Raw genomic sequence first — 17,717 nt, forward strand, 5'->3', positions numbered from 1 at the left:
ATTTTTTTTTAAAAAGGTTGATTTGATTTATATTATTTTAATTGTTTGTTTTGTTTATATTTGTATTGTATTTAAAGATCAACATAACCATTTGGAGTTAAAATACTACCTGGACAATAAGAGTCTGAGACTGATGATAATAAAATACCAATAATTAAACCGTAAAGACCAAGAGCTTCAGAGAAAATAAGAATAAGCATCATAATAACGTATAATTTTTGTTGTTGACCGAAACCTCTGACACCAGAATCACCGACAATACCGATGGCACAACCAGCAGCAAGACCACAAAGACCGACAGTTAAACCAGAACCTAAATCAGTGAATGCCTTTAAGAGAGTGTATGGTTTATCTACTTTAATACCACCGACAAGAATGACACAAATAATAAGACCGTAAATAGCAATAACACCAGCAAAAATGACTGGAATGAAAGCTTTAATAACAAGATCTGGTTTTAAAACACCCATATTTGAAATACCAACTGAAGCTTTAGCGGTACCATAAGCAGCACCCATAACTGTAAAAATTAAAGCACCAGCAATACCTAATTAAATAAAATGAATAACAATTAATATATATGTAACACTATTATATAATAAAAACAATGATTTTTGGTAAGTTTAATTTGATTGCGCAGCATATTTATTAGTTGTAAAATAACCATAATTATTATTCAATTAACTATAACTTTATTATCAAATCCTCTTTTTCATTATTAATATTATCATTGTTATCATTATTATTATAATTATAATTATTATTATCTCTCATGGGGAATAATAATATTAATATATTCATAACCACAACAATACATAAATTGATCTAAAATATAATAACTAATTATTTGTATAATCCTAACTGTTTGATCAGTTGTATGATTGATGTGAAATTGAAAAATTTTAAAATTAAATAATAATCGAATATAAATGGTTCCATCTTTTGTTTTATAATTATTGTAAATTTGTTTGAAGGTTTTGATTGAAGGAGTGATCTGTTGATTTATAATGTTTTTTTATAAAATCTACTGCACAATTCTGAATAACCTATATATATTAAAAACATACCCATAGCACCAAAGAATGGAGCATAAACTGGACTATAAATTTAAATTTAAATTTTAATATTAATACTATTTCAATATTAAATTATTTTTATATATTATAGATAATTTATAAAAATAGGAAATATCATATAAATAAGTGTTAAAATTTAAAACTAGAATACTAGTATTAATTTTAAAAATCAAACTTTATATAAAATCTCCTATTGATGTTTTGATAAGATTAATCAAATCATATCATATATAGGAGTTAAAGGAAAGAGTTAAAATTTCCTCGTGTATCGCATATGCAAAAAAAACTTACCAGGCATCAGTAATAATACGATTTCCGTTTAAATATAATTCTGGACTTAAACTGGCTAATAAATTTAATAATTGAAACATTTTATATTATATATATATATGTATATAAAAATATAGTTTATTTATTTAATTATTTTGAAAAAAAATAATTTTAAAAAATTTTAAAAAATTTAAAAAAAATTTTTAAAAAAATTTTTAAAAAAAAATTTAAAAAAAAAAAAAAAGTTTTTTTTCCTTAACACAAAATTAAATTTATATGGAGCTAATTTTCCTTTACCCACCAGTATCACAATATCCTGGTGTTAAAGGTATGAGAAAAAAAAAAAAACTATTATTAAATAAATTGGATAATATATACATATTTAAAATATAAATAAAATATAAATAAAAATTTTATTTTTATGTTTATTTTTGTGATTCAACAAAAAAAAAAAAAAAAAAAAAAAAAAAAAATAAAAAAATAAAATAAAAATTGATTAATTGTTGAATAAGTGATAAGTGATAAATAATAATATATAATAATATAATATGGGTAAATAAATATTTATTATATTTTATTTTAAGAATTTTTAATATTACTATCAATTGATAGTAATGTTGAAATCTCTTATTATAAATATAACAAATATTTACATAACCGATAGTTATAAAAACATTTTGTTTAAATAATATAAATTATTTAGTTTTTTTTTTTCTTTAATTTTTAAAATAAATTTATTCACTAGGCCATTAACAAAAAAACTGTGAAAACGTTTAGTCGTAAAAAAACTTAATGAAACTTTACTCTGTGCTCCCATCGACACACTGATTATATCTAGAAATAACCAATGCAATTTGACTTGGGAAATTGAGAGCATTCTTACCAAATTGCTTAGATCCATAATATTTTTCATTTGGTTTGATCATTATGATTACTAAATTATGGGAATTTTTAGTTTTTAAAAAAAAAATAAAAAATAAAAAAAAATAAAAAATCCAAACAAAAAAAACTAAACGTTAATTTTTTTTTAAAAAAAAAAAAAAAAAGATGAAAATATTTCAATACAAATAATTAAAACTATATATAAATTTTTATTTTTTAATTAATTTTTTTAACAATCTGTATTAATTAGTTTTTTTTTGATTTGAAAATATTTTGAATAAAAATAAAAATAAATTTTTAGTTTAGTTTAATTTCGTTTGACAAAAATAATTGAGTATTTAACCGAAAAAATTAATAAATGAAATTGAAAATCATCAATAATTAAGTATTAATTAAATAAATGATAGTTTTTAGATAATAAAACACACAATATATTCCAAAAATAATTTGAATAAAGTTTTTTTAAATTTTTTTTTTTTTTTTTTTTTAATTTTATTATATTACTTTTTTTTTTTTTTTAAAGAGTTTTTTTTTTAATATTTTACCATATTATTATTGTATAAAAAAATTGTATTTTTTAAATATTGATTATTTTATTACTCGAGACCGGTTAATTTTTTGTTGCTTGGGGATAATGGGGTACCTGGGCAATATTTATCTGAGACAGATGATAATAAAATACCAATAATTAAACCGTAAAGACCAAGAGCTTCAGAGAAAATAAGAATAAGCATCATAATAACGTATAATTTTGGTTGTTGACCGAAAGCTCTGACACCTGAGTCACCAACAATACCAATAGCCATACCAGCAGCAAGACCACAAAGACCGACAGTTAAACCAGCACCTAAATCAGTGAATGATTTCATAAGAGTGTATGGAAGATTTGATTTAATACCACCAACAAGAATGACACAAATAATAAGACCGTAAATAGCAATAACACCAGCAAAAATGACTGGAATGAAAGCTTTAATAACAAGATCTGGTTTCATAACACCCATATTTGAAATACCAACTGAGGCTTTAGCGGTACCATAAGCAGCACCCATAACGGTGAAAACTAAGGCAGCAGTAACACCTAATTAAATAAAATGAATATTAATATATTATTTGATTGATATTTTGTAAACTATATTATCCTGTTATCTAAAGGTTGTATTGTTAGATGGTATTGTTTAAGAAATACAAATAAAAAAATGTATAAAATTTGTAAATCACCATCTGAAAAATGAACCCTAATGTAACATTATAACCTAAACTAAATAATAACTAATCAATATACATACCCATAGCACCAAAGAATGGAGCATAGACTGGGCTAAAATATTTAAATTATTATTTAAATTTTTTAATAAAAAAATTGTATTAATATTTTTGGTTTTTTATCTGTATATTTTATTTTATAAAATGAACCTACCAAGAGTCAGTGATAATTCTTGTACCGTAGGCAAGTTGGGATTCAGCTGATGAAGCAGAGGCTAATAAATTTAATAATTGGAACATTTTGTTCTTTATATATACTGTGTATTAATTAAAAAATAATTATATGTTAATACGGGTGTATTTAAAAAAAAAAATTAAAAAAAAATTAAAAAAAAAAAAAAATTGATAGAAAAAAAAATTTTGAAAAAAAAAAAAAAAAAATTAAAAAAATTATTTTTAAAAAAAAAATTTAAAAAAAATTTAAAAAATAAAAAAAATAAAAGGAAAAATAACACCTGGTGGCAATAATGTTAAAATAATATAGGAGTTGTGATTATAAATATATCATGATAATGATTATTAAGCTATTCCAATTGATTTATTTTAATTTTTGCTATTACTATTATTAAATTGTATAAATAGAAACAATTATAATTATGGCGCGGTGTAGGCAAAATATATTGGTGGTTGGGGGCTAAATTAAATAACTTTTTTATAGATTGTTTTTTTTTGATTACAAAAAAGAGAAAGGTTTATACAAACAAACAACATTATATTTAATTTAAAGATATTCTTACCTGTATATGATTTTAAAATTTAAAAAAAAAAAAAATAATTATAACTTTTTTTAACTTATATATTATTTAATAAAAAGAGTTTTATAATTATATGTTATGAAACAAAGTGTTTTAAAATAAAAAATTAAAAAAAAACTAGTTTGGAATTATTTATATTTTGAAAAAAAAAAAATTTTAAAATTTTAAAATTTTTTTTATAAAAACATAATATACCAGTACCAGGCTCGAGTCGCTAGTTTTGAAATAAGAAATTTATTATTATTTTTATTTATAAAAAACGATTTCCTATATATTAAACAAGTAATTTTAATAATATTCTAAATAAAAATGATTATATTATTATTTGATATCCAATTATTTTTTTTTTTACAATAGGGCTCAAATATAGTAGTCCATTTAGCTAATTGAGTTAATCAAACAATTATTTTTTTTTAAATAATATTACAATTAAAAATAAAAATAAAAAAACAAATAAAAAAAAAAATAAAAAATAAAAAAAACAAATTTAATATTTATTTCCAAAATTAAAAAAAAAAAAATTGAATCATTTAAAATTATATTCGTTTTCCTTATTGTTTTATTAAAATATTATTATTATTATATATATATAATATAATCATATAAATAATATAATTTAATACATAAAAATCCTATTTTTATATTATCTAATTAAAAATCATTAGTTTATTTTTTTTTCATAACCAGGGAATAGAAGGAACTGGTTGTGTGTGCATATAAATTATCTCCGTATTAATTTTTCTTATGTTTTTTTTGTGTTGGAAAAAAACTATTGATAAACTATTTTTTTTATTTTTTTTTTAAAATTTTTTTTTAAATTTTTTTAAAATTTTTTTTTTTTTTTTTTTAATTTTTAATTTTTTTTTTTCATAATTATATATATAAATTGTACATTTATTAATTTATATGTATTAGAAATGGTAAACCCAAATTCAATTGCATCATCAGATTATAGCGGTCCAATCGACTATAGTGCATCATATTATGGTTTAAGTACATATTTTATTGCAACTATTGCTCCATCAACTTGGGGTGCTATTGGTATGTAGTTAACTATTTTCATTAATAAAATATAAAACCCATCAGTTATTAACAACTTTTATTAATATACTATAAATATATCAATAATTTTTGTCATATAATAATTTATTGTAATAATCATAAAAAATTTATATATAAAAAAAATGAAAAATTAGGTATTGGTATTTCATTGGCCTTATCAGTTGTTGGTTCAGCTTGGGGTATTTGGATCACAGCTGCTTCTTTAATGGGTGCTGCTGTCAAAGAACCAAGAATTCGTTCAAAAAATATTATTAGTATTATTTTCTGTGAAGCCGTAGCTATTTACGGTATTATTCTTGCTATTATTTTAAATGTAAAGAAATCAAACAAAATTATTAAGCGATTAGATTAATGGATGTTTAATAAAACTCGATAGATATAGTTTGGATAAAAAACGATATGATTTATATCAAGTTCACAGGTTATTAATTAATTAATTTATCATTTCAAATATTATAGGGTAAAATCGAGAAGTTTTTAAATGTTGAATTCCCAGCAACTGATTATATGGCTGGTTACATGATGTTTGGTGCTGGTCTCTTAGTTGGTTTTTGTAATGTTTTTTCAGGGTATGTAGCTTTTATAATAATTATTGCATTGCATTTAAAAACTAACATTAATATTTTATTTAATCTATTAATTTAAAATCAAATCAAATAAAAATTTATTTAAATCAAATCTAATCTAATCTAATCTAATCAAATCAAATCAAATCAAATCAAATCAAATCAAATCAAATCAAATTAAATTAAATTAAATTTTATCAAAATCGAAAAACAAAATTTTTTATTATTATTAAATAATTAACAGTATTTGTGTTGGTATCAGTGGTAGTGGTTGTGCACTCGGTGATGCTCAAAATCCAGCCCTTTTTGTTAAAATGCTTATTATTGAAATTTTCGGTGGTGCTTTAGGTCTTTACGCTGTTATTGTCGGTATTCTTATGACTACTTCAACTAGCATTGGTCTTACCAAAGAATATGTTCCAGCTCCAACTCCATCTCCAAAATAAATACTTTAACATAACCTTTTTAAAAAAAAAATATAAAATAAAAATATAAAATAAAAAATATAAATATAAACTGTTTTTTTTTAGAAATTATTTTTTATAAAATCATAATAAAAAATAAAAATAAGTAAAATTATTTAAAAATAATAATTCATTTAAAGAATTATTTAAAATTTTATTAATAAATTATGTCTTTTTCTATTTTTTTGTATCTGGTAGTGGATCAGTGGTATTGTTCTTTGGAACAAATTTTTGGAATGAGGTAAAGTATTGCTCTGGACCAACATTTGGATTTTTATTTAAATGTTTAAGACCTAAATTGTCAGCAACTTCTTTTTGAGGGTCATTGGTAGAGTCCTCGCCTGTTTTCTTTGGATTTTGGAGTTTAGTAATGCTTTCTTTGAATCTACCAAAATCTACTGGATTATTAGCTTCCTCTAATGTTTGATATTTTTGGTTTGGTGTATTATAGGGAGTTTTAGAATTGGTTGTATTTGGTGCAACAGTATTATTATCATTGTTATTAATTGAAGTTGAAGTTTTAGTATTAGTCATTGGTGTATTGTTTTTTTTATTATTATTATTATTATTATCTTTACCTTTATCATTTGGGGTTGGTGGTAATGGCTTTTGGAATTGGGTATTCTTTTCAGTTTTTTTTGAAATGGAACCATGTTCATTACCTTTAGTGACTGTACTATTTTCATTATGTTCTTTTAATTGACCATTTTCAAAAGTAAAGCTTTTGCCATAATTGGATTCGAATGAATAAAGTTTATTATCTCCATCATCTAATTCTGTTGAGATTTTTGGTTTGATAACTTCATTTGATTTTGTATCATTCATTTTTTATTATTATTATTACTATTAATATATATGTATATATGTTAATATTTATTACTGGTTTGTATGAGTAGTAAGTGTGGGAAATGAATTTTAAAACTAAAATTTTTTTTTATTTTAATAATTACAATTTTTCAAATTATAAATAAATAAAAATTAAAATAAATTTATTTAACAAATTAAAATAATATTTTTTTAACATAATAAATATATCCTTTTATTGATTATTATTTTTTTATTATAATTTATTCATATGGTAAAGAATTCCATTTTTGTGATTCTATATTAGATACATAATTGTTATAAAAAAAATTACTTAATTTGGAAAAAATTAAAATTTTTTTTTTTTTATAATTTTAAAAAAAAAAAAATTAAAATTATAAAAAATATTTTTATAATTTTAAATTTTATAAAAACTAAAAATTAATATTATAAGAAATTAATAGTAATTACTATTTTAATAATTTCTTTATTAAATTAGCTTTTTTTTTTATTTACATTTTGTTTTAACATTTTTATAATATTTTTATATAAAAATATATTATAAAAAATAGATATATTAAAATCTTTTAAAAGATATATATTTTTGTTTTATTTATTTGGATCAAAAGAGTGAATATGATTGTTTTTTTAGTTAAAAAAAAAAATAAAAAAATAAAAAAAAAAATCTGTTTTTTATTTTTTATTTTTTTTATTTTTTTTATTTTATAATTTTTTTTTTCATTATTTTTTTTTTTTTCATGCATTCAATATTTATTATTTAATATTTTTTTTTATTACAAATCATCGATTAATTTTTAATGATAATCACTTATTCATTATTTTAAAGTAATAAATATAGAATAAAAATATATAATTTCAAAACAAAAATTTTTTTTTTTATTTTTTAATTTTTTATTTTTTTTTTTTTAAATTATTTTTTTTATTTTTTTTATTTTTTTTTTAAATTTTTTATATATATTCTGTATATTATTAGTCATATGATTAAAAAAGATAAAGAAGAGAGAAGAGAGAGGGAGGAGCTAAAACATTAGTATAAATAATAACAATAACAAATATTCAATAGTAGTCATATAGTAATAACAATAATAGTAATAAAATAACAAAAAATAAATATCTAGATATAATAGAAAAATTAAAATATGAGTAGTAATCCATCCTCATCATATACACCATGGGTTTCTAAATCAATTTCATCAAATAGTTTAGCTGGATTATCATCATCACCATCAACATCAAATAGAAGTACTACAAGGGGTGCAGATAAAGAAGCAAAGGTATTATTAGTTTTTTTTTTTTTTTATATAAACAAAAATCATTTTTTTTAATATTAATTTTTTTTATTAGTTATTGGGATATTTACAAAAACAATCAAAATCACAACTACCAAATTCAAATGTAAAATTATATAAAAAAAAATGGTTTTGGTTTGAACCAGACACAGGAACATTATATTATTCAACAACATCAAGCGGAGCACTATCACAGCCACTTACACCAACATCATTATCAGAAAGAATTAAATCAATACCCATTGTAAAAACAACTCATATAGAACAATCAATTTCATTCAGACTAGAATTTATTATAACAAATGAAAAAGTAATTATAACAAGCAAAAAAAAAAAACAAAAAAAAAAAAGAAATCATAATGAAAATTTAAAATATTAATTATTTTTTTTATTTATAAAGAAAACATATAGTTTAAGAGGTATTGATGAAACTTCAATTTTAAACTGGGTAAATACATTAAATCAGTGGAAAAAAGCAAATTTTGAAAAAAGCTCATTATCAGTAACTGGTTCAATAGAAAATCCAAATTTTATAAATCAATTAGGTGAGATTGAGCTAATTTTAAGTGCAATATCATTATCAAATAATAATCTTAATAATAATAATAATAGTAATAATGGTAATGATAGCCCAATAAGACCATTACTAGAAAAATTTCAACCAGATCAAGAGCAAATTAAATTAATATCAGAAAAAATTACACAAAAAATAAATTATTTAAAATCTTGCCAAAATGAACTTTTCTTGTTTCAGCAGCAACAACAACAGCAAAATAGCAATAGTAATATAAATAATATATCAAATTTAAATAATAGTAATAATATTTTTAGTAATAGTTTATTAAAAAGATTAAATAGTAGCCAAGATTTAACCAATTCAAGTAATTCAATAACAATGGATGATAGTTTAGTAGATGATGATGAAGATGATGATGTATTGTTAAGCAACGGCATCGTCAATAACGAGATATCGGATATATTTTCATTATTACCAGTACATTTATCATTATATGTATTTTCATATTTAGAACCAAATGATTTATTAATTTGTGCACAGGTTTCAACACAGTGGCAAAAACTAGCAAATGATAACCTATTATGGATCAGATTTGTATTTCATTTAATAACACCAGCTTCAGTTTTTGATAAATCACACAATTGGAAATCAGTTTATTTGGCAAATACTCCATCATCAAAAAAGAAAGAAGGCGCAAATGGTAAAGAAAAGTATATGAACAGAACCATTAGTATGTATGGTGTTACTCCATTAACCTCCACCAAATCTCTCAAAGAAGGTTGGCTATATAAAAGAGGCGATGATATTTTAAGAATATGGAAAAAAAGGTATTTTGTATTAAGGGATTGTTCTTTATTTTATTTTAAGCATCAAAATGTAATATATTTAAAACCATAAAATACTATTTTTTAAAAAATTTAATATTAATATTTTTTTTTTTTTATTTTTTTATTAAATTAGGATAATTTCCCATGTGGTATGATTTTATTAAATGGTGGTACAAAATTAAAGAGAGCTTCAGTTTCAACAAGAAAGAATTGTTTTAAAATTATTCAATCGAAATATATGACAGGTGCAATACAAAAAAAGAGAATGCCATATTATTTGGCAAGTGATAGAGAGGATGACTGCATTGAATGGTTTAGTATTTTATCTAATGCGATTAAACTTAATACACAACATCAAGGTCAGTACGGTGTGGTAAATATTGGTCAATCAAATACACTTCCAAACGGTATCTCTCCAATAGCAACCCCAAGTAAATATAATCAATATCATACAGTTTCAAATATAAATAGTTTATTCAGTAATAATAATAATAATAATAATAGTCATAGTAGCGGTAAACCACGTAAATCACATAAAAAATCATTTTCATCATCATCAACATCATCAAATAATAATACATTGTTTGACTCAAACCCACAACATTTATCATCAACACCTGTAAATTTAACACCAATTTATCCAATGTTTGGATTACCAATTACCAAAATAATAGAGAATCAATCAGCGATAGCATCACAACAATATTTAAAAGTACCATACCTTTTACATGTATGCTTGAGTCATATTTTAGAGAAGGGTATCAGAGAAGAAGGTATATTTAGAGTATCAGGAAGTTTAAGAGAGATTCAAGAGCTTCAGGAAGATTTTGAACAGGGTAGAGATATAGATTTAAATCAACATGATATTCATGCAATTAGTGGTTTAGTTAAAACATTCTTTAGAAAATTACCTCACTCACTAGTGCCATCCGATTTAGACGAATATTCAACTTCAGTTCAATTGGCAACCTCTCAAACAGAGGATGAAAAAATTCAAGAATTCAAATTCATTTTTGAAAGTATAACACCAAACTCTTTTCACATTTTCAAAATTTTATTACTTTTATTAAAACAAATTGTACTTTATGAATCTCAAAACAAAATGACAATTGAAAATTTATTAATCGTTATTATGCCAACATTAAAGTGTTCACCTGTTTTGATCACAAACGGAATCAAATATTACGAACAAATATTTAACCAATAAAATTAAAATAAAATAACGTGCTATTAAACCTTTCATTATTTCATTATTTTCAAAAAAAACAACTATTTACTTTTGTTTTTTATTTTCTTTTTATTTTTTATTTTTTTTCTTTAATTAAAAAACAAATTTTTTTATTTCAATTATTTATTTATTAAAGCAAAGTAGTTTTTATTTTAAAATATTGGATACTATCCAATTTAATTGTTTGTATTTTGTTGAAAACCTATCTCTCAATTAGAATTTGAATTTTTAGAAATTAAAAAATCTCATCAATGTTTGGTATTTTTTTTTATTTTTTTATATTTTTTTTTTTTTTTTAATTCCAATTTTTTTTAAATTAAAAAATTAAATCAAAAAAAAAAATTCACCATTAACTGCAAAAAAAAAAACTCTCACAACAAATAATAAATAAAAAAATGACCAACTTATATAGAGTATTGGAATTAGATACAAAAAATAGACAAAATATTACTAAAGCTCAAATTAGAGAAGGTAATTTATTTTCAAAATATTAAAAATAAAAAATATTATATTAATTGTTTTTTAATATATAAAGCTTATGTAAACTTGGCCTTGAGACATTCAGATAAAGGAGGTGATAACACAGCTTTTCAAGAAATAAGCAATGCATATAGAGTTTTATATGATGAAAATAAAAGAAAACAATATGATGCAGATAATGACACCCAGGATAGACAAATAATAATTATTAGCCAATTAATTAGCACAATAGTAAAAATGGAACCAGAATTTTTGAAAAAAATAGCCTTTATTGGTGGTGGTTGTTCTTTAGTTTTAGGCTTCGTCTCTTTATTAGCAGAAGACGATTTCACTCTAGGTGCTAGACTTGGTCTAGCAGTTTCAATTGAAAATTTTAAATATGAAATATTGTCACTTGTTGATAAAAATCATAGAAGAGATGTTGCTCTTTATTTAGATCAAATAATCGAAAATATTAAATCACAATAAACTAAAAACTATATATTGGTTATTTACCTTTTTAAAAAAAAAAAAGAAAAACAAATTTTTCCCTAATTTTATTTTTTTATTTTTATTATAAACATTTATCACATCATCTTTAAAAATAATAATTCCAGAATGATTATAAACCGGATTATAAACAAAAATCAAAATTTAAAAACTGTTAAAAAAAATATAATTTCAAAAAAATAAAAAAAAAAGTATAAATAAAAAATAAAAACTTTTGGGAAAGTATTAAAAAATAAAAAAAAAACAAATATTAAATGTTGGTTTAATAATAACTATTTATTAATTAAACTATTTTCTTATTAGAAATGAAACTATTACTTTCTTTAATTTTAATTGTTGCTTTATCAAGTTTTTTCATCAATGCTTTCAAGATGCCATCCAAACGTATTAAAGATGATGATTGTGGCGCTAAATTTGCTAGTCTGGGTGGATAAAACACTTTGTTTGATGTAGTATCAACCCATTTAATAAAATTTATATTTAATCATTTAAATGTTTTTTTTATAAAAGTGAAGATGATTTAAAAGTTCTATTATAATGAGAATATAAAATAATTTTAAAATAATAAGAAATGATTTAAATTAAAAATAGTTCAAATAAAAAACCAAGAAAAGAAAAGAGGTAAAAAGAAATTGAAAGAAAAGAAAATTATTTTTTTATTTTAAAATTATAATATTTTATTTTTTTATTTTATTTTATAATCTATTTTATTCTTAAGGGTTAGAAATAAAGGCAGTGTTTGGGTGGACAATCAGAAGTCCCTCATGAAATATTACTTTACATTGTGTAACACTCCATATTTTGTCTATAAATATGGATTTCATTTTGTGTTGTAGTGGTGGTGGTGGTGGCTGTGTTGAAAAATTATTTTTAAATTGGTTTTGTTGAAATCTAGCTTTTCTTTCTTCTATACCAATTGACATTCTTATCATATCTCTTGATTTGGTGATTGAAATCTATTTAGTCTATTCTCTATGTCATTTAAAAATCTTAATCTTTCTGAATTATCCATATTTAAATTAATACTATACTTTAGGTTATACATAATTATTTATTCTTATGTTTACTATTTATTTTGCTTTAAAAAATATTATTATTTAAAAAAAAAAAAAAAAAAAAAAAAAATTGATTTAATATTAATTTTTATTTTTAAAATTATTTTTTTCTTTAATTAAAATTAATTAATTATCTTTTATATTGTGTGATTTTATAAATTTATTATATTAAAAGTAAAAAAAAATAAAAATAAAACAAAAAATTAAATGCATCTGTATGCTCTTTAATAAAAAGTGTTGATTAAATTTTATTTGAAAATTGTAAAACCAGATATGGCACCTACTTTAATTGAGAACCTGTTTTTTTTTTAAAAATTATAAATTTCTTGAAAAGATGAAAGTTTTACTTTAAATAGTTGATTAAAGGGTGATCTGTATAAAAGTCAAGTTCCCAATTAAGATTATTTTTCCAAAATTTATTAAAAATAATGTAAAAATAATATTTTTTATGTTTTTTATCTATTTATTATAATATTTTTTAATTTAATTATATTTTTTTTAATTTTTTTTAAATTGTTTTAAATAAAAAAAAATAGTATATATTAAATTTTTTTTTTTTTTTTTTTTTTTTTTAAAAATTATAGCTTTCAAAAACACACACATAATTTTGCATTGTAAATAACTTTTTTTTTTTTTTTACATTTCATTCAACTTCACACATATCATAATAATTATATAATATATATTTGTTATTTTTTGTATATCATATTAAAAAAAAAAAAATTTTTAAATATTTTTATTTTAATATTTAAATAATTGTATTTGTTTTTATTTTAATTTTTAAATAATAATATTTGTTTTAATATTTTTTGTAAAAAATAGAATAATGATTTATTTTGTTATTTCTTTTTTTGTTTTATTCATTTTTTATTGGTTTTTTAAAAAAACTAAGAATAATACCACCAAATACTACTACGCCGATGGAACAGAAAACGACCAAGACTTTTTCTACAACGACGAATTTTATGAAGAGTTTCATAAAATTCACAATCCACCACAACTACAATCAAAACCAATACCATAGTCACAACCACAATCACTAACCCCACAACCAAAACCACACCAACGCCCACAACCACCAACGCCACACCCACCACTCCAACAACAACCGCCATTCCAACAACAACAACCACCACTACAACCAACAACTAGCAACCAACAACCACTACCAAAACCCACAGCATCAAAACCTAGTTATAAAGAACTATTGCATAATTTTCAAGAAAATAAAAAACTACTTCAACAACAACAACAACAACAACAACAACAACAACAACAACAACAACAACAACAACAACCACTACCACCACAGCAACAACAAAAACTAGAACATATGAATATTGACTTAGGTGTCACTATTCCACAACCATCACCACAACCTGGAAATCAAGCTATAAGACGTTTAAATCAACGTTTGGAGCTCTACCAATTAGAGAATAGTAGGGACATCCCAGGAGATGGCAATTGTCAGATGCATGCCTTATCTGACCAACTTTATGGCAACTTGAACCATAGTGCTGAGATAAGAAGAGTCATTTCCACATGGCTCATAAGAAATAAAAATTTCACCCTCCCAAATGGTGCAAAACTACACCAATTTGCAAATACCAATAATTGGAATAGATATTGTAACCAAATGGCAAGAACAGGTACTTGGGGTGACCATTTAACTTTAATTGCTGCTGCTGAAATTTTAAAATCAAAGATTACAGTTATTTCATCTGGTGAATCTGATAGCAGCTCTTTCATTGAAATTCTTCCAAGTTCAATAGAAAATTATAGAGCAATTATATTATCTCATCATGACAAACACTATGGTTCTTTACGCCAAATGATTTAAAAATATATAAGGTTCAAGATGTAAATCAATTATATTCAACATTATAATTTAACACTAAAAAGTTATAGTATGTATTGACATTTGTCTATTATATTTCGGTATTAGTGCAACTAATCAATAATTTATAGACTAAAATGGTATGTAAAATAATATTATTTTTACAAATTATTTTTAAACATATATTAATAATATATTTATTTAAATAATTAGGTTCAATAAATAATATATTTAAATAAGGAACTGATAAGCAGCATCTGAAAAGCAATTGCCCAAACGTATTTACAACTTTAAGCAAATTCAATTAAAGGTCAAAATGATGGTTCAAGTAATAGGTAAAATGGTGGCCAAATGGTGGTCCAAGCAATATTTCAAGTAGTAGTTCAAATGGTGGTCCAAGCAATGTTTCGGGGTCGTGGCTCAAATGGGGTTCAAGCAATATTTCAAGTAGTGGTTCTAATGGTGGTCCATGCAATATTTCAAGTCGTGGTTCAAACGGTAACCCAAGTAATGTTTAAAGTAGTGGTTTAATTGGTCAAATATTGATCCAGTGGTAGTTCGCGTAGTGATTCAAATGGTGGTCCGAGCAATATTTTAAATAGTAGTTCAAATGGCAGCCCAAGCAATGTTTCAAGTAGTAGTTTAAATGGTGGTCCAATAATGGTTCAAATAGTCTTTAAAATGGTGGTCAAATGTCATTCAAATGGTTCAGGCAATTTTTTAAGTATGGTTCAAGCAGTTGTATAAATATTGAATCAAATGTGGTTGGTTCAAACAGCGGTTGTAATTTTGTTTCAAGTAGTGTTTCAAATAGTGATTTAGGTAGAATTAAATGCAGTTTCAAGTAGTACTACATCTAATAGTTATTAATGTGGTAGTTCAAGTGTTAAATATAGAATTGTAGGGTCCAAACAATTTAAATGATATTGTTTTAGCAAGTATTAAATTTTAGATAAAAAAACTAAAATAAAAAAAGTTAAAGAACTAGGGAAGTGAAAAATCAGAATTAGTTATTTTATTTCAAGCGCTGGTAATACACAACATTTTCTAGAAGTAGAATTGTAGAATATTTAGTTTCCATAGATTTATAAGAGGCTTTCACCATGTTGCTATTTTCATTATAGTAGAAATCGTAACTTGGGTATGGTATCTTTATTTAAAATTTTATTTTATATTAAACTATATATTAATAATCTTTTTATTTAATTTTTTCTTTAAATACAGTAATTAATCATACCAACAATGTATTCTAGTCGATTTATTGTGCCAATCTCAGATTGTCATTTTTTATATAAAATTTCTTTCAATTTTTTCATATTGTTTTACACAACACAGTAAATACACATAAATAGTTCAAACAAAAGACAGATCAATCATAAGAATCTTTTACGCCAGGTAGTGAATCTTTTTTTGGTAAAAGGTTGAAGTACCGAATCTGTTTCATCAAGCTGTGCATAATCTCTGGTCAAAGTAGTGGAATCTATTGATCCGATAGTGTACAATCATGTTTCAACTTATCAAATTAGCACTAATCAATCATATCAACTATTTTATGAATATCATTAATTCGCTCTGGCCAAACAACTATGATAGAAATAAAATAGTTTTAGGAAGAAAAGGTAAAGCTACAGTGTACGTAACTATTGATCAAATTAGGGAATATCAAAATTCTAACTCAAAATACTACATTAACTCATCTCAGTCTTTCAAATAATAATTAAAACATATCAATGGTTTTAAACAAAATTTCAAGCAAAATTAATGAAGAAAATAAAGGAGTGAATACAGTGGATTGAAGAGGGTTTATTTTTAAAAAAACAAATAAATTTATTTATTTTACAACAACTTTATATTTTATTTTTTGTTTTTTATCTTTTTAAATATCTAATTTTACATCTTTTACTTCAGTTGAAGCTCTTACATCATTTTTTAATTCTTGTTTTAATGCGTTATTTGCTAAATACATTGTATATATTTTATTTGAACCATTTAAAATTAAATGGGCTAGCTGTGAAGTATTTCTACCATTTTTAAAATCTCTGTCGGCTTGTCTGAGGGCACCTAAGTAGTCTTCTTTATTATCGAAAGCTGGGATTGGGAATGGGAAACCAAACTCAAATAGTACATAGTTTTCTAATAAACGGGATATACGGCCGTTTCCATCAAGGAAGGGGTGAATGGTTAGAAAAGCGTGAGAGATCCATGCAGCTAATGAATATGGAGTTTGCTTTGATCTATTGTTAATATGTTCTCTGGCTTCTTTTTGTACAAATAGGTTGTATTTATTTACTAAAGTTTCTAATAGAGATGGAATCGATTTGTATTCGATAAATAGCTTATTACCTGTGATAACTTCTTGCTGTCTGAATTGACCGGGGTTTGGCATAGCACCATTCATTAAAATTGCATGCCACTCTTTAATCATTTCTACTGATAATGGTTCGTTTCTTTTCTTGAATACATCACATAATGCTTTATAATGTTGAACTACCTCTTTCTTTTTTTTATCATCTGACTTTTTTTCGTGTGTAAGATCTTGAATAATCTTTGAAGTTTCGCTTATAGTATGATTTATATTTTCGATTTTATTTGATTTATGTACATAGAGCGTGGCTGCTGATATCCAAAATGTTGTATTTGATAAATCTCCTAATGCAAATGAGGTTTGATTATCATTTAATTTTTCATTTATACTTTCTAAGCTATCATTTGGACTGCTTGGGTCAAATAATTTAATATTTCCATCAACAACCATTTTTTTATTTAATATTAAAAGTTTATTTTATTTATGTGTATATATTTTATTTATTACCTATATTTGTTTATATA

The 17,717-nt window shown here is 22.6% G+C and overlaps 9 protein-coding genes across 9 annotated transcripts; 5 read left to right on the plus strand and 4 right to left on the minus strand.

Annotated features, from left to right (window-relative positions):
* Positions 1-71: 71 nt before the first annotated feature.
* On the minus strand, positions 72-1,447 carry DICPUDRAFT_76883 (uncharacterized protein; the record flags this gene model as incomplete). The annotated part of the gene is made up of 3 exons (XM_003285934.1): positions 72-547; positions 1,068-1,099; positions 1,368-1,447. 3 exons carry the CDS (start codon positions 1,445-1,447, stop codon positions 72-74), a joined length of 588 nt encoding a protein of 195 aa, XP_003285982.1.
* A 1,377-nt stretch (positions 1,448-2,824) lies between these two features.
* On the minus strand, positions 2,825-3,548 carry DICPUDRAFT_30216 (vacuolar ATPase proteolipid subunit; the record flags this gene model as incomplete). The annotated part of the gene is made up of 2 exons (XM_003285935.1): positions 2,825-3,309; positions 3,518-3,548. Coding segments are annotated over 2 exons (516 nt in total), but the record flags the coding sequence as incomplete, so codon positions are not given.
* A 1,611-nt stretch (positions 3,549-5,159) lies between these two features.
* DICPUDRAFT_46478 (uncharacterized protein) lies at positions 5,160-6,449 on the plus strand. Its single transcript, XM_003285910.1, has 4 exons — positions 5,160-5,290; positions 5,446-5,624; positions 5,771-5,880; positions 6,122-6,449. The coding sequence occupies exons 1-4, from the start codon at positions 5,167-5,169 to the stop codon at positions 6,321-6,323; spliced, it is 615 nt and encodes a 204-aa protein (XP_003285958.1). The 5' UTR covers positions 5,160-5,166; the 3' UTR covers positions 6,324-6,449.
* Positions 6,450-6,518: 69 nt separating this feature from the next.
* Positions 6,519-7,166, minus strand: DICPUDRAFT_86943 (uncharacterized protein; the record flags this gene model as incomplete). Its single annotated transcript, XM_003285936.1, has 3 exons — positions 6,519-6,649; positions 6,731-6,757; positions 6,920-7,166. The coding sequence occupies 3 exons, from the start codon at positions 7,164-7,166 to the stop codon at positions 6,519-6,521; spliced, it is 405 nt and encodes a 134-aa protein (XP_003285984.1).
* Positions 7,167-8,305: 1,139 nt separating this feature from the next.
* DICPUDRAFT_149898 (uncharacterized protein) lies at positions 8,306-11,006 on the plus strand (the record flags this gene model as incomplete). Its single annotated transcript, XM_003285911.1, has 4 exons — positions 8,306-8,440; positions 8,511-8,765; positions 8,856-9,799; positions 9,986-11,006. The coding sequence occupies 4 exons, from the start codon at positions 8,306-8,308 to the stop codon at positions 11,004-11,006; spliced, it is 2,355 nt and encodes a 784-aa protein (XP_003285959.1).
* A 416-nt stretch (positions 11,007-11,422) lies between these two features.
* On the plus strand, positions 11,423-11,975 carry DICPUDRAFT_149899 (uncharacterized protein; the record flags this gene model as incomplete). Its single annotated transcript, XM_003285912.1, has 2 exons — positions 11,423-11,498; positions 11,563-11,975. 2 exons carry the CDS (start codon positions 11,423-11,425, stop codon positions 11,973-11,975), a joined length of 489 nt encoding a protein of 162 aa, XP_003285960.1.
* A 1,902-nt stretch (positions 11,976-13,877) lies between these two features.
* On the plus strand, positions 13,878-14,891 carry DICPUDRAFT_149902 (uncharacterized protein; the record flags this gene model as incomplete). Its single annotated transcript, XM_003285913.1, has 2 exons — positions 13,878-13,889; positions 14,076-14,891. The coding sequence occupies 2 exons, from the start codon at positions 13,878-13,880 to the stop codon at positions 14,889-14,891; spliced, it is 828 nt and encodes a 275-aa protein (XP_003285961.1).
* A 134-nt stretch (positions 14,892-15,025) lies between these two features.
* DICPUDRAFT_149903 (uncharacterized protein) lies at positions 15,026-15,406 on the plus strand (the record flags this gene model as incomplete). Its single annotated transcript, XM_003285914.1, has 2 exons — positions 15,026-15,028; positions 15,224-15,406. 2 exons carry the CDS (start codon positions 15,026-15,028, stop codon positions 15,404-15,406), a joined length of 186 nt encoding a protein of 61 aa, XP_003285962.1.
* A 497-nt stretch (positions 15,407-15,903) lies between these two features.
* On the minus strand, positions 15,904-17,643 carry DICPUDRAFT_149905 (uncharacterized protein; the record flags this gene model as incomplete). The annotated part of the gene is made up of 2 exons (XM_003285937.1): positions 15,904-16,038; positions 16,783-17,643. 2 exons carry the CDS (start codon positions 17,641-17,643, stop codon positions 15,904-15,906), a joined length of 996 nt encoding a protein of 331 aa, XP_003285985.1.
* Between the last annotated feature and the right edge of the window lie 74 nt (positions 17,644-17,717).

The sequence above is a fragment of the Dictyostelium purpureum genome (genome assembly GCF_000190715.1).
Source record: "Dictyostelium purpureum unplaced genomic scaffold DICPUscaffold_58, whole genome shotgun sequence".
Classification (NCBI taxonomy): Eukaryota; Evosea; class Eumycetozoa; order Dictyosteliales; family Dictyosteliaceae; genus Dictyostelium; species Dictyostelium purpureum.

Excerpts from the sequence above, each read along its gene's own strand:
- DICPUDRAFT_46478 (XM_003285910.1), top strand. The coding sequence starts at position 5,167 with ATGGTAAACCCAAATTCAATTGCATCATCAGATTATAGCGGTCCAATC. Across the intron at positions 5,625-5,770 it reads TTCTTGCTATTATTTTAAAT|GGTAAAATCGAGAAGTTTTT; the intron begins GTAAAGAAATCA and ends CAAATATTATAG. Across the intron at positions 5,881-6,121 it reads TTTTGTAATGTTTTTTCAGG|TATTTGTGTTGGTATCAGTG; the intron begins GTATGTAGCTTT and ends AATAATTAACAG.